This window comes from Battus philenor, unplaced genomic scaffold, assembly GCF_028537555.1.
Source record: "Battus philenor isolate CCGP_79_NKW_IND1 unplaced genomic scaffold, ilBatPhil1.0.hap1 SCAF_23, whole genome shotgun sequence".
NCBI classification, from domain to species: domain Eukaryota; kingdom Metazoa; phylum Arthropoda; class Insecta; order Lepidoptera; family Papilionidae; genus Battus; species Battus philenor.
In genome coordinates, this window is record NW_027181686.1 from 7179064 (window position 1) to 7194791 (window position 15728).

The 15728-nt window shown below is 30.8% G+C and overlaps 1 protein-coding gene across 1 annotated transcript; it reads left to right on the forward strand.

Moving 5' to 3' along the window:
• The first annotated feature begins 7296 nt into the window (after positions 1-7296).
• Positions 7297-14040, forward strand: LOC137924014 (uncharacterized). Its single transcript, XM_068767308.1, has 6 exons — positions 7297-7501; positions 7612-7765; positions 8358-8472; positions 11285-11419; positions 12282-12495; positions 13828-14040. Exons 1-6 carry the CDS (start codon positions 7339-7341, stop codon positions 13980-13982), a joined length of 936 nt encoding a protein of 311 aa, XP_068623409.1. The 5' UTR covers positions 7297-7338; the 3' UTR covers positions 13983-14040.
• The last annotated feature ends 1688 nt before the right edge of the window (positions 14041-15728 follow it).

The following is a 15728-nucleotide window of genomic DNA, read 5'->3' on the forward strand; positions in this document are numbered from 1 at the left end:
AAGTTGTTAATTATTAATTTAAAAGAAATAGGGCATTTTTACATTATATGTTGTGCCCAAAAATTTTTTACAAAACTTAAAAATTCAAAATACGTAAAAGTCAATTGTAGTGTAAAAAAAATTTATTATATATGGCACTAGCATTAAGAATTACTATTATTGAAAGTTGAATACTGTACGGTTTTACAGTTATATGTGGTTATGTAGTGTGTTACAGTTGGTCACCGAGGTAATGTAACTAAAAAGAAACAGTAAAACTAAACTAAGTATGTCATTGACCAGGGCTCGGTAAACTTTTTATTCACAAAAGCCGAATAAAAGAAAAAACCAAAATTAATATTATTGCTTGAACTAAAAATTTGTAAGACCATCTTTAAGAGAGTAATTGCTTGGATTATATATAATGGTAATACTGATTTAAAAATTCTTAAGGGATCTTTATGAACCATTAAAATCGAGTTCTAATCACAACGATTTCCTCGCGTTTACTTGTGAAGTAAATATAATTTCATAACTGATTACATTTTATATTTAAGATAAAATTTTACATAATTTTTCTAGCCCGCTCTTAATGTTACATAAGACCTTCAAAAAATAGTTAAAAAGACACATGAAGCTGATGAGCTCAGGTTTGCTGACGCTTATCTTAAACCAGGGATGAACATCATGCGGCCTGTTAAACATGGTTATGCAGCCCGTCAAGCATTTCTAATACTGAATTTATTTTATCGACTTTCTCTTATCAATATATTGTTATAAAATGAATTATAAAAAAAGTACTTCATACTAAACTGAAAAAATTTTCTTGTGAAGATTGTTCTTCACCAGTTCAAACTTGCTTAGCGACTGCGCGATTACTATTATATATTACACATTTTATACTGTAAACAAACTTGTGTAAATTATTAATAAGACTTACTTAAAATGTATTATTTAAAATAAAATTGTTTGGTCAGTTGTTTATTTTTTTAATTTGGTTGATTTGTAGCTCATTTTTTGTCAATTGTTGTTTGTACATATCCTCCATCAAATATTTTAGAAATAATACACAGCGTGATGATAAAATTCTCGTTTTCTTAATACGAGAATTTTTATCATTTTATCTTATATTGTATTATTTATTTTATATGTTATTATATTGGAGGCGTTTTAAAATTAAATTATTACTTATTAAAATCAATTATTACTTATTATCTGTCCCTACAGATTTTGCAATGCTAGAAGATATTGGCCTGTCGCATTCTATATAGAGTTGATTAGAAATAGGTGTAAACGCATTAAAGCTTTTTACTTTCAAATGAACTATAAATTCACCATTTTGAAGCCTTTACACCTATATTTCAACAGTAAAAAATATATGGATTTTTTTGGAAAATAAAAAGAACTTTCTTTTTTCATTAACTACGATATATCAACCTTTAACATAAAGTTAAGTAAGTCCTAAACGTGCATGGCTTATTTTTGTGGTAACTTAATCATCCTGTGAAGCACAGGACTTGCCATCGCAGCTTTTACGTCACCTTACCTTCTTATTCCGAACAGCAATGTCTCTCTTCGTCTGTTCGGAAGTGCATGACGAAAGACTCAGGCGCTGTGATAAAACTTTAGTAACAACCTCGACCTACAATAGCCAATAATCTGATCAATGAAATACTTTTGCAATAGTTTTTTGGTCATTTTATATAATACAAAATGACCAAATAAGTTTCTCAATTAAAATTTTGGCAATAATTAATAATACAAAGGTTTATTCAAGACAAGTCCATATCATTAGTACCTCTTGGATATATTTTTTGGTGAACTTTAAAATAAGATAGAAAAACCCCTCAAATTAAATTCTACTTTAATAATATTTATTAACATAATGAAATAATCTATTTTAAACTTGTCATGTGTTATATAAGTAATATAAAATAATTATATAATTAAAAACAAAAATGTGATAAATATGAACTCTTTATAAATTTTCGTATAACGACGAACTTAATGCCGAAGGCATTCTGTGCAGTTAGCCGTTTGGGCAATGCAGAGAAAAACTTGATACTAAAAACTATTTAAAATCATAAACCACGAGAGATAAAATAAAAAAATAAAATCAAATCGAGAAGGAAGAGTACCACATTAAAACACCTCATATAAATATGCTAATGGCTTGTTCATGATATACTGTACTATTTATCTTTAGAAATATAATAATCTAACATCATAATCTAGTTATCGTGATAATTCCGTCAGCTTGTCAAACAAGACCTCTCGAACCTTCGCTTTAAATGGGCAACGATTTCTGATCATCCTAATATCAAGATGGAGCGCATTCCAGAGAAGAATAGCTTATATTGAAAAGGTAGAGTGGGTAAAGTCGGCACTATGGGGAGTGCATCTTAGCAGACGATAGTGTCTAAACTAAATGAAACTTATGAAGGATTTGCTCATCTATACTAACGCACTCTATCGGCGGTAAATAATAAATAAATCTACTTTTTTATCGAATCTGATTGGTCAAGTATGTGTATATTTTTCACAAAAATCTATCCAATTGGTTCCGAGAAGTTTTCGATGTTAAAAAGCTAGTAAAATTAATTTTTCTTCGCAATATCACTTCGGTATTCATCTTATCTGAAATGTTAATGGCTTCATTAGCCCAGTAATAACACTTGCTACGGTGCCTACAAACCGAATCACATTAATGCGTACGCATTATGGTATAGCAACAGTAATAGGCTCTGAGGTAGTATCTACACAGACGGTATCAAACAAAATATTATACTTAGTCTGGCCATAAATACTGTTACTATTCAAAAAAAGAAAATATTACGTTTGAATTTGGAATCTGTCATTTTTATATGATTGCTTGATGTGTTTTCTTATTTTCGCGCCATTATATTGTTAAATATTTTGTTATATTAAAATGGAGTGGGGTGATAAAGAGAACCGAATCGCTGTGATTGCCTTACATAAAGTAGGTATGGAGAAAAGTGCAATTTTTAAAACCCTCCACCCGCTTGGTATTAGTCAAATGTTTGTTTACCGGGCTATTGATAGGTACAATGATACCTCCTCTGTTTGTGACAGAAAAAGATCTGGCCGTCCACGTACCGTTCGTGTGAAAAAGGTGATTAAAGCAGTTAGGGAAAGAATTCGAAGAAATCCTGTCCGTAAGCAAAAGATTTTATCTCGGGAGATGAAGATAGCTCCTAGAACCATGTCGCGTATATTAAAAGATGACTTAGGACTTGCAGCCTATAAGAGACGTACTGGTCACTTCTTAACTGATAATTTAAAGAAGAATAGGGTGGTAAAATCCAAACAACTACTTAAGCGGTACGCAAAGGGAGGTCACAAAAAAATTTTGTTTACGGATGAGAAAATTTTTACAATTGAGCAGTATTTTAATAAACAAAATGACCGTATTTATGCTGGAAGCTCTAAAGAAGCTTCGCAATTAGTAAACAGAGTACAACGTGGGCATTATCCCACTTCAGTGATGGTTTGGTGGGGTGTTAGCTATGAAGGGGTGACTGAGCCATATTTTTGTGAAAAAGGTATTAAAACGTCGGCACAAGTTTATCAAAATACCATTCTTGAGACGGTAGTTAAGCCTTTAACTAACACCATGTTCAATAACAAAGAATGGTGCTTTCAACAAGACTCGGCACCGGGTCATAGAGCTCGATCCACCCAATCTTGGTTGAAAACTAACGTTCCGGACTTTATCAGCACTGAAAACTGGCCGTCGTCAAGTCCTGACCTAAATCCATTGGATTATGATTTATGGTCAGTTTTAGAGAGTAAGGCTTGCTCTAAACGCCATGATAATTTGGAGTCCCTAAAACGATCCATTCGGTTGGCAGTGAAGAATTTTCCTCTAGAAAGAGTTCGTGCTGCTATTGATAACTGGCCTCAACGTTTAAAAGACTGTATTGCAGCCAATGGAGACCACTTCGAATAAACATTGTATATTTTTAATAGTTATATATTGATGTATTAAACTAACTCACTATGAAAGGAATAAATGTTACGTATAAAAAAAAATCGTGCTTTTCTTTATAACAATATTTATGGCAAGACTAAGTATAGTATAGTAGTATATCAGTGCGCTGAAAAATAATAATCGAAATTTTTTAGCGGAAAATTATGTTATTTATAGTTATAGTGTGAAATATACTCTTGAATAATAATTGTGTAGAAAAAAAAATAATAATCTAAACGAATAAGCCATATTTTATTTAGACAATATAGCAGTGTTGCCCAATTGGGATTTGCAATTTCTGCAAATTCGAAAGCGAGGCAAGGCGTTAATGGCACTTAGTCTAAGCCTGTTTTATGTGTAGTGGTGGTCTAAAACTCCCTCGTCTGTCTCAGCTCACATTCACGCATGTCACGCTACATTCAAATAAATCACCGGATTGATACGAAGGCTGCCGAGCTCTTAGATCTTGTTAGATGCTACGTGGAGCACCAGGGGCAAAGAGTCTTCTTGGATTACCCCTCAAGGGCGAAACCTCCCCCCTGAACGGGAAAAACTTGACAGTTGCTATTCCCAAAGTAATATTACTACTACTTCGAAAAGAGAAAAGGCGGAAGAAACTCTTACAACGGTTTTATCGGTCAGGGAGTTGGTGTCCTCTATGATACAAGAGCTGACCTGGTTTCCAACGAGACGGTTTATTTTCGAATGACTGCGAAAAAGTTTCTACGTAGCTCATCATTATTTCCGGAGACTCTTGCAGTGTCAAAAGGATGATACGATTCTCGTAAGTATCGGGTGGAAATATCTTATTGATGACGGCACCAATTTTGATGGTTATCAGCAGAGTCAAGAGAATAAACTGAAGCCCGTTTTAAGAACTAGCCAAGCCTTGATAGCTCCAGGTCTGTATACAGATCTTCATTTTCCTCAAACCTCGGTGCTCTCTATGCGTGTACCTTTTCTGTAAGACCAGAAATCCATCCAGTTGCCAATGCCATCTAACGTTGTTATCTGGAGTTACAGTGAACAGAACGCCATCTTCTATATTGTATTAGAACACTGCTACAAGTACGTAATTTATATTCAATAAATATTATACGAATACAATAATATTTATACCAGTCATAGTTGAGACTAAAAAATGTAAGATAAGTATAGAAGCACCAGCATTCCGGTATAAGTCTTGTCGATATGAATTTGATCTATAATTTATTAGTCTAAAAAAACCCGCGGGGGAACTGTAAATAAGGAAATCTTGAACAGAACTCCTCGATCCTTTTTTACTTAACGTCTTTTTAAATAAAGTAGCAAAAATAACACAAGTCCTATCAGCACAAAATATCGTTATCATCATGGAAGCAGATAATACGAATATAAATTAAAAATAGCTACTAATTATCATTGTGCAAATTAAACAAAAACAATACACTATTTTTAAATATTTGCTTTGCTTATGTGTTTCTTTTATATTACTCCTAATCAAATAGTTCGTTTTGAATAAATAATTGCCAGTTTCATTTTCAACTTACAGATATTGTAATATTGTTGTATATTTATGCATAATGTAATATACATAATTATAATGTGAATTATTTACACAAAAGTGTAAAAATTCTCTCTATATAAATCGTCTGGAATAAAAATTGCATTATAATGCACAATAATGCGAATTTTATACCAGACAAAGGTTTTATTTGATCTAATCGTTCCGTGTGAGGTATAAATAAAATTAAAAAGAAATACTATCATCATCAGCAAAATTCACAAAATATTTGATTCTCGAAATATCAAGTTTTATTATTCGGGGACTTCTTTTTTTAAAATTTACATATTACACTGTTGTTATTTTACAATGCATGTGTTAAACATATTAAGACCAGAGATTGGGACTCTATTTCTAATGCAGAGCGATTCCCCTTATGTTAATTTTGGAACTCTGTGAGTCTAAGTAAGAACTCTGGTGACATCGGCTCCGAAGGAGCCTAACATATAACTAAAGCAATCATCATCCAATGTCTATCGAGATTTCAACTAGTCGTTCTCGGTCAGGTTACACAATCTTCCAGACAGTACTTACTAGCTAAACTGAAGTCTAGAGACACTTGCCAAGAGAAAAAAAACAGATTTTTTATCTTAATGAAAATATTACTTTAAGGAGGAAAATATATTGTTTATACATTTTTTGTACGAAATGCAGGGAAAGGTTAAGTTTATGTTGTACAATATATATAAACACGGCATTAATATAGGTATTTAGATTTTCGTTAAATATTGAATTAAATTTAATTAAACCAAATTTATATTGTTCTAGTAATTCTTGTGTATTTTTTTGTAGAAAACACGCCAGACTTCGGATATTTGAGCTTCAGAAAATTTTTGTCATGAATTATCATAATTTATTTTAATGCTGTGATGGCTGTTCGCCAATCTTAAAATCCGTCGAGGCACAGAATCTGAAGCCGTATCATGTTAAATATTATTCAAATTTGGTAATAATCTCACATCGAGTGTTACGTCAAAATTGTGTCTTTTTATTCTAGGCCGGATCTGTGTCTTTGATTGTTCTTAAAGCAAGAAAGAGATAGTTATATGTCTCGATTCCGATTTCAAAACTTAAAAAAACAAAACCACTTAAGAATCGGGCAAATTATTATCCTTCCGGCCACAACCTTCACATAGACCTGGGTAAAGTTTAAGTCAGTAACTAATTTTAATTTTCGTGTCGAAAAGTGTCTTGCTAATATGAGAAAACATTTCGTTATCCTATGATAGTACAAAACCACAATGAGCATAGTAATAGAAAAAAATAAAAAAAAAGAAAAAGTATTGGTAGAGGAAATTGTCAAAGTAAACAATCTTTATAAAAGATAAAGAGAAAGAAAGAGAGAAGTTATAGAAATACAAGCTTTAAAGAGTGAATATATAACTCATTTGTTAGCTTTGATACCAATTTCCAATCAATCGATATAAATTGATCATTCTAAAATATTATACATTAATTATAATTTTAGACTAAAATGCTCCAAGTCAATAGCAGTATAATACAGTCTGCAGCGACTAATAGTCCACAATATTATTATTTTTATATGCCGCAATTCCAATTTCGTAAATACTTTTTTGGTTATATTATCATAAGATTTTTTTTTATTATTTCTGTAACCGTCGATTTTTGATTTTGATCGATCGAGATAATTGATATATGTTACAATGTCCATTTATATGTCTGTTTTAATTGTGCGATTTAAATATGGCTATGACATTTTAAGGTCATTGTATATTTATGCACTATAAATAAAGTGTGTGCAAGTTATCAGGCTTTAGTCGATTGTGCACCGTGAGTTAAATTGAAGGCACTCTTACACGCCGCCATGGATTCGCTGAAAGAAACTAATCTTCTTAAATTTAACAAAGATACATTGCTAAGTGTTCGAAAGGTGTATGATCTGGATAAACCGGGAAGAATAGATGACGCTATAAATATAATAGAGGAATGGGTGAAAAAACAAGATCACTTCACAGTGAAAAATTTTCGTAAGCGTATTTTTAAATTAAAACCTAAAATAAATCGAAGCGTCAATTTTTTCTCTGTTTATAGTAGCATTAAAATTGTAAACTAGCTGAAGAATCTTTTTTTATTCCAGCGAGAGATTACTTGGAAAGGAAAATAATTTTATGCAAGGGATCAGTGGAACGTGTAAAGAAACAATTAGATAAAACATGTACTCTTAGAACTTTATTACCAGCTTTCTATGAGAGCATCAATTTCAAGACTGATTATAAGGATTCGAATATCATGTAAGTCTTAATTTTTTTTTTAAATTTTTAAAAGAACCTCATTTTTAATTAAAAATAAGTATAAAAAAGATAAATTATCAAAAAGTTATATTAAATTGGCTGAATAAATTTTAATTGACCTGAGTGATTCTATGATTTGTGATTACTGCCTGAGCTTTGACTGTCAAAGCTGGTTGTTTTCATAGATACTTTCTTATACGCTATCTTCTGCTTGAATATGTTATTAATCTTCGCCACCATGGCTATATTCGAATGTTGATGTGCGCTGTTAGCCGTTTTGGTTTTTACAGCTTCGTCACCAAAGAGTCTTAACGACTTTTAAATAATTGAAATCGTGTTTTACACGATAACTTTTGTGTTATATCGAATGCAAGTTTAAATTAAAATCAAATGACCTTGTTTAAATATTTTGTAAAAGATCCGCATGGGTGATGTATTTTTCTGTAATAACTTTGTAATAAAAAATAACGTTATAGATAAATAAAGTGTCTGTAAATATTAATGATGTATATTATTTCTTGCTTATGATTCCGAAGAACCAACTCTTTCGACTCATTTAAACATTTTAATATTCCATAATTAAAAATTTCAGTCTGGATGCAATACTACCAAAACTCACTGAGGATAATTACAGAGTATATTTGGTGAAATTTATGGGAAAAAAGAATGAGACCGGCTTTACTAACTACTATCGTTTCGCCGTAACGGTAAGTCACTATATATATGATTTAAATAACATTTTTGTTATTACCCTTTAAAATTTCTGGACGTGAAAGCATCATCTGAATAACCTAAATGTTACTATACACTGCCATCATTGATAAATTTATTATCATCTGATGCAAAAAAATAACACTAATCATAAAGACAATTACAATAACAAATGATATGTTACTAAAATTCTTCTATTAATAATACTTTTACTGTTGATGTGTTAATAACATTTGGACACCTGGAAAAAGAGTTTTCATAAAAATCAACAAAAGTTTTATTTTAAATTATTGTTAAAACTTCTTAACAAACTAAAACGTTTTCTCAACGAATGCGTCCGGAAACTGCCAAAATACGATCACGTTTTTGTCTGACGATATGATTTCAAATGGTTACGTATTTGCAAGCGAAAAAGTTGGAAATTTTAACAACTCGCAAATCTGCTTATATTTAATGCTTTGACTTTATACTTAACTCGATACTTGCAATTCCTTGACTCAAGCCCTGACACAGTTCTCATAAATTGAACTTTGTTCGATGTACGTTCTTGTCCAGTACTTCTTGTTTTGGAATAAAGTCCCCTCGGAATAATTTAGTCATCAATTTTAATTTTAAAAAAAAAGAAAATTAAGCCAATTAGCAGAAGATTTGAAATAATTACGGTATATGCGTAATATTAGTATATTTAAGTAAAAAACATTCTAATTTATATATATATATATATATATATATATATATATATATATATATAAACATTTGGGAAAATATTTTTCTAAATATATAATATATAAGCTCTCTCCCGTCTTCACGAGTCATGCACTTAATGGACATAGTTTCATAAAATCCATTGTTGGTCACAAAAATAACACGTTTAATAAATATGTCTAAATTTAAACCTATTAGTTTTGAAATATTTTTTTAGGTAAATAATACTCCGTCAACCTCTTTCTGCGTGGAATTTCGTAAAATCCGTCCATCTACGAAAGGAATATTCCTACCAAATTTTAAATGTCTTAGACTTAAGCCTGTACCGGTTCCAAAGTATTGTGATGGAACATAATACAAAAATAATAATTGAATAAATATGAGTCAAAATACACTTAGTAGCGATTAATATTTTTAACTAACTATTATTCTAAATATTTAAAACAACATATCAATAATATCTTGATCCCGTAAATGTCATTCTTTTAGTCTGCTCTCGACGACCTTCATAGATCGAGAATATAAAATATAATATAAGAGCGATCGGTAATCCGAATAAACACTAACTTCACTCCGCGGTCTGAAGAATCACAAACTTTTTGTTAAATTAAAAAAAAATAGTAGCAAAACTGGTATCGGATAAGAGGTAACATATTATTATTCAAACAGTGTTACACAATCCCCTGTCTACCTTAAGTTATTATAACTTGATCACTTTGAGGCTTTTATGGTTGTTTTTTGTATTTTATTACAGTAATTTATTTACATTCAAAGTGTATTGGCTACATTGTAGGTAAATTATATATAAATATTTGTCTTATTTAACAAGTTAACTTAAGATACAACTCGAATATTTTTGACATTCCATTTGACTCGTTTGGTTTTATAATAAAAAGTTGTACTCAAAGTAATAAGAAACTAATAAGAGTCTAATAAGAGACGCAAGTAACCCTGTTTTTATTTGCAATTGACGCAAATCAATAGTATATTACACATCAAAATATTACATCGCAAAAATGTTTACGATCAAAACATCTTTTCCGTACATACTTTTGTTTAACTTTGAGTCGCTGCCAAAACAGGTTCACGACTTATGTGTCAGATGATTCGTAATGTTAGAAATAAAATATCGAAGTTTTAATTACTAGTTTAGTCATTGTGGTTGCGTTCGATTATTGCATTTTAAAAGGGCCACCAGAATTGAATAAACAAATAAACAAACAAATAGGTGAATAATTACATTTAAAGTCTTATCTTTTATGAATGTATGTTATGTAACATATTAAATGAGAAAGTTATAATATTATTGTAAAAATTAGAAAATAAAATTTTAAGGAAATAAAAATAGACAATTATAAGTGTAATTCAATAAAGTTTCAATAAATGTGGCGAGGGATGGGAGGCGATGCGAGAATGTAATGTAATTGAATGCTGTATGAATGATAGCAAATATGATAAGGATATAAGATAGAAGAAAGAGAGACATTGCAAAGGATTAGCGTGAGAGAGTGAAAAAGGGTAATTGTTGAATAAAAACATTGTGAAATACACGAATAATAAGATATGGGGAACGAAAGGCACCAAATAACTGTCACCATTAAAAAAATGTAACGTATTCTATAAGTGAATTCAAGCGGATATGAGCCCATCACGTTGTATGGAGACATGTCGGTTATGGTGCTCGACACTATGTTTGTTAGTGTTACTCATTAATACATCCATACTAGGCGTTTACCTACATCAATCGGATTGATCTGACTGTCCAATAAAAACATTAAAGGATCCTCTTGCTTTGTTGATGTTCGTTCTTGATAGGCCAACATTTTTCAGCAGGTTACAGAGACATTCACTCTCTTAATATATATCATAATCAGTCATCAGAAGACTAAAAGCAGGCTCTCCCTTCCGGCATAATTGGTAATCTTTCGGAGAGGCACATGTATAGCTGTGGATATCTTATGATTGTACGATGACATAAACGATGACATCAATGTGTTTAAGCTGTTTTTTTGAACGTAGTCTTTATATTTAATTGTTATGTCGACCTTTGTTGATTACTCGTATATGGTCAAGTAATAATATTTTTACATTTTTTATTTACAGCTGATCGAGTACGCGTTTAGATATGATTATTTCATAGGAGCTATTGTTATTATTGATTACACGGACACTAATATTTTGGATATCATTAAGAATTTGGACCTTGTTCAATTACGTCAATTCTTCATTTTGTTAATAGTAAGTATGCTATCTAAGTTTTTCACCTTTTTATAGATCTCACATATATACTTCGACTTGAAGGTATGTTATGTAGATATAACCCATGCATTTTTTCATCAAATTTAAATATTTTTGTTTTTGACGATGTTTTGAACGAAGTGATGGTTACTACAAGTTTGGTAGTAGTTCTAACTATCTTGTCTAAATTATATCTCCTGACACTAAGGGTAGAATGGTGAATTATAATTATCAATTAATAGTAATCGCCATTAGCTTAGAAAACATGATAAATGCCGGGGACAGCTCAAAAAAGTACCTGATACCCGACATTTTGAATAAAGAGATTAAATATTTAATTAGGAAAACAAGTACAAAAGTAAACGCCTTGTCTGTATGGAATGTTAGAAAAGATAAATAAATATAAACGATTTAAGGAATTCTAGCGTAAAATATTAATCAGAGATATAATTTAAATTATTTTTTCTGTTTATTTTGCATATAAATAATTAAAGTGGTATAACAGAAGACATTAATTCGGCATAAATATTTTTTACTATATAGAAGAATAATTTGTGTAGAGAAACTTGGAAAAATTCATATTTTATTTGTTGTGCTATGGTTGGTCAAAATTAGTCTTTGTGATTTTGTTTTAAATTAAACTAGATAAAATTAAACCATTTACATTTAAATATATATTTCTAAAAAGTTCATTTATCGGTGATTCTCATCAGAAAAAAAAATTCTAAAAATAAAAATTTTAAAATTTGCTTATTAAAATAAACAGGCGTTAAATGAAATCTGTGAAAGGACGCGGAAATAATAACTCAAAGTATACTGAAATGAAGGCGTTTCTAAATCAAAATTTATTTTTCTTGTCCAGGATTCTTACGGCGTGAAAATTAAAAACATACATATAATCTCTCCTTCGAAAGCAGTTGAAACTGTATTAACAATATTCAAGCAAGTTGTTACTGCAAAGATCGCAGAACGTATTCAAGCACACAAAGATGTGAAGACGTTATACAAATTCGTTTCTAAATCTATTCTACCAATCGAATTAGGAGGACAAGAAAAATCAATAAAGGAACTTCATGGTAATAAATATTATAAAAAAATATTAAGAATTATATATGTAAAATTTAACATAAATTAGACGGAAAAAATGTTGTCGTTGGTATTAACAGCATAATTTCAAAAGTAAAACAAAAGGTGGTATTATAAAAAAAAAGTAAAAATAATAGGAATCTGCTCCATTTAATACTGAAGTAGCAGCTTAACTATGCTACCGCTCTAATTTTCTGATTAAAATATAACCTTATGTAAAACATAACATTTATTTACTAGGCACGGTAGATTATTGATGGAGTAGGAAGCCGTTGGCCCAATTTCTGGGTCCCTTTCTCAGCACATCTTCTCGCAAACTTTGTGGTAATCCCTTGTAATATTCGGGGTTCACAGTGGTTTCCTTTGAAATGAATTTGATCGCACTATACCCTCGTTAGGGTATAGTGCGATCAAATTCGTTGTAATTGAAATTAAAAAATTACTTGATAATGACCAAAGAAAACATTGAGCTTGACTTTAAAGATAAGAGAGGAGAAGAAATCGTCTTCCATTGGAAACTCTATTATTAGGGAGCATTGTTGTTTCAGATTGATTCCTAACATTCATGTCTAGTTATAATTATGTCCATGAAGTACATGTCTGCTTCAAGACAACCCTTTAATTCTAAGCAAACAGACAAACGATATATCTACTGATCCTTACTCTGTCTGGGAACGAATTTAACACTAACTTGTTTCATTTGTATGTTATTGGATAAAATGCTTTGCACGGACCCATACGAAATATTTAGTTCCCTAGAAAGTTCTTGAACCGTCAAGCGTCTATTTGATCGAAACATTATTGCTATTCTTTGCACGTTTTCCTCTGTTTTTAAGGTCGAAGGACGAATTGACTTTGCTCATCCTTAACCTATTAATTTCTGCTTTTGCATCGGTCATACTATCTGCAAAGAGTTTTCCAAGTTCATCACCATACATTAATTTTACATTTTATGATATTTTTTGGCACTTTTTGGCAACAAAACAAAATTTTATGTTACCGCGTTGTACAAAATCTATGATGTATAAGAAATACAGCGAATATCATCTCACTCTTCTAGCTGTGGAAGTTGATAAAAAAGTTGCAAGCTGTTCAAATTTGAAAAATCTCAATAAAATAGATAGATAGTTTATCTACATACGCATTCATTCAAAAGGGCGTAGCTTTAGTAATACTTGGCATAAAATTCGTTTAACCGCATTTTTTATCCCACCACGTGTAGTCAATAAATTAAAACGATAATCTAGCATCCCAACCTTTTTTTTTAATTATCATTGCTTTTGTTGAAATTTTGTTTAAGTTTTGTCCCTCTACATTTCCAGAGCAATGGGTAGATGCTGTAAGTTCGACAGAGTTTCAAGAACTCTACAGCAAAATAAAAGAAGCCAAAACCAAAGAAGAGTACAGGAAAATATATCAAAATGAAAACGAATATATGGGAATATCAGGCACATTTAGAACTTTAAGTGTGGATTGAAAAAAAAAATTACGATTAAATATTATATGCTATTTATTAAAACGTGGTTTTAAATTGTTATGGGTAGAAAATATGTATATTTAAAAAAAAAAGCTTATAGGCATAAAATAAATTGAAAACGTGAACATATTTCCAATAAACCTTGTGCTGTGAACTTTTAAATATGTGTTAAATACATACGTTGCAATTTATGCGTAGTTATAATCGAACCTTCATTATAATCATCACCATTTTATATGTGTGACGTCTACTGCTGGACATGAGCATCTTCAAATAGACCGGTAGGAAGCAGCTCGAAACAAGCACCTTCCGAGGATCGTAACGTGGTCATTTATCCGCCTTGTGTGTAAATGTGCTATGCTGCGCTTGCGATCTCCTCTCCAGAAACTTAATGTCCCGAATTATGAAATTAATCAGGATAACGTTTATTTAAAGGTTATCGTTTCAACTCTACCAACCTTCTTCCCTTCGCAAAAAGACGTTTTTCCCAATCCGGCATTGTACGCTATTGCTTCTAAAGAATAATTGAGTTTTTAACGAGAAAGAACGTGAAAAATAGCATTAGCTCTTTACCGGGTACAGAGAGAGTTACATCATAATTTCGGCCCCATGATTATTGCTGCATGCATTACTGCTAAACATTGCTTAACATATATATTCTTCGTTTTCCCTGTAATTCTAAGAAGAAACATAACAGAATGCAATTTATTTATTTACTTCGAACTCTTTACACAATTTATATATAACTTAAGGCATAAGGCATTCTCTACCAGTTAATCGTTTGGGCAGTGTGGAGAGCTAAGTTATTGAAGGTAGGTGAACCAATATAATATAAAAGATAAAAAAATGAGAAAGTTAACTCAAATTTAAAAGGAAAATAATAATTATTGGCTAATGCTAAGTAGTAACCTATATATTAAATGTACCATGGTGTATATATATATATATATATATATATATACATATATATATATATAAGTATCACGATGATTCCGACAGTTTGTCAAGAAACAGCTTTAAATACATAACGAATTCTGATCATTCTCATATCGAGGAGGATTGTGTTCCAAAGAAGAATAGATTGTATTGCGAAGAGTGAGTAGAGTCTGTACTGTGAATTTAAGTAGACGATTGCTTAAGGCACGAAGTGTCATTTCATATGAACTGGCTCCGCACTAGTTGATGAAACATGCCAGTAATGTAGAAATAGAGTCTAAAATAAAAAAAAAATACAAAAAATATTATATTTATTTTTACGATATTATAACGTCATTTACAACGTATTATTATAGTACACGTTGATGATCCGATAATCCTTTTAAGTGTAGAATAGATTGATGCTTCATTGTAGTTGGTATCACTTCGGGGTGTAACTTTAAGAGTACAGAATTCTCAGCCCCTACTAAATTAATCACTTTTGTGTTAAGTAAACGGAATGGCTGTTGATTACTTTTATTGACAAAATCACACAATAATATCATTGAATGTTCCTAGATTCACGTGTCATATAAAATGGCAACGTTATTAAACGCGGTATCTTGTTGCGGGAAAGTTTTTCGGAGAGTTGCAAGTCAAATAAGACGATTGTAAAAAAAGCACATGGATTAATAGTTGTTTAATATTGTGAATTCTGGTATGGCACTTGCATCACAGTACGAAACTATAGAAAACGTTTATAAAAACTCATAATAATCCCATTTTTAATTTAATTTCGAAATTAAATCCTGTGAAGTATCAATTTCTTAG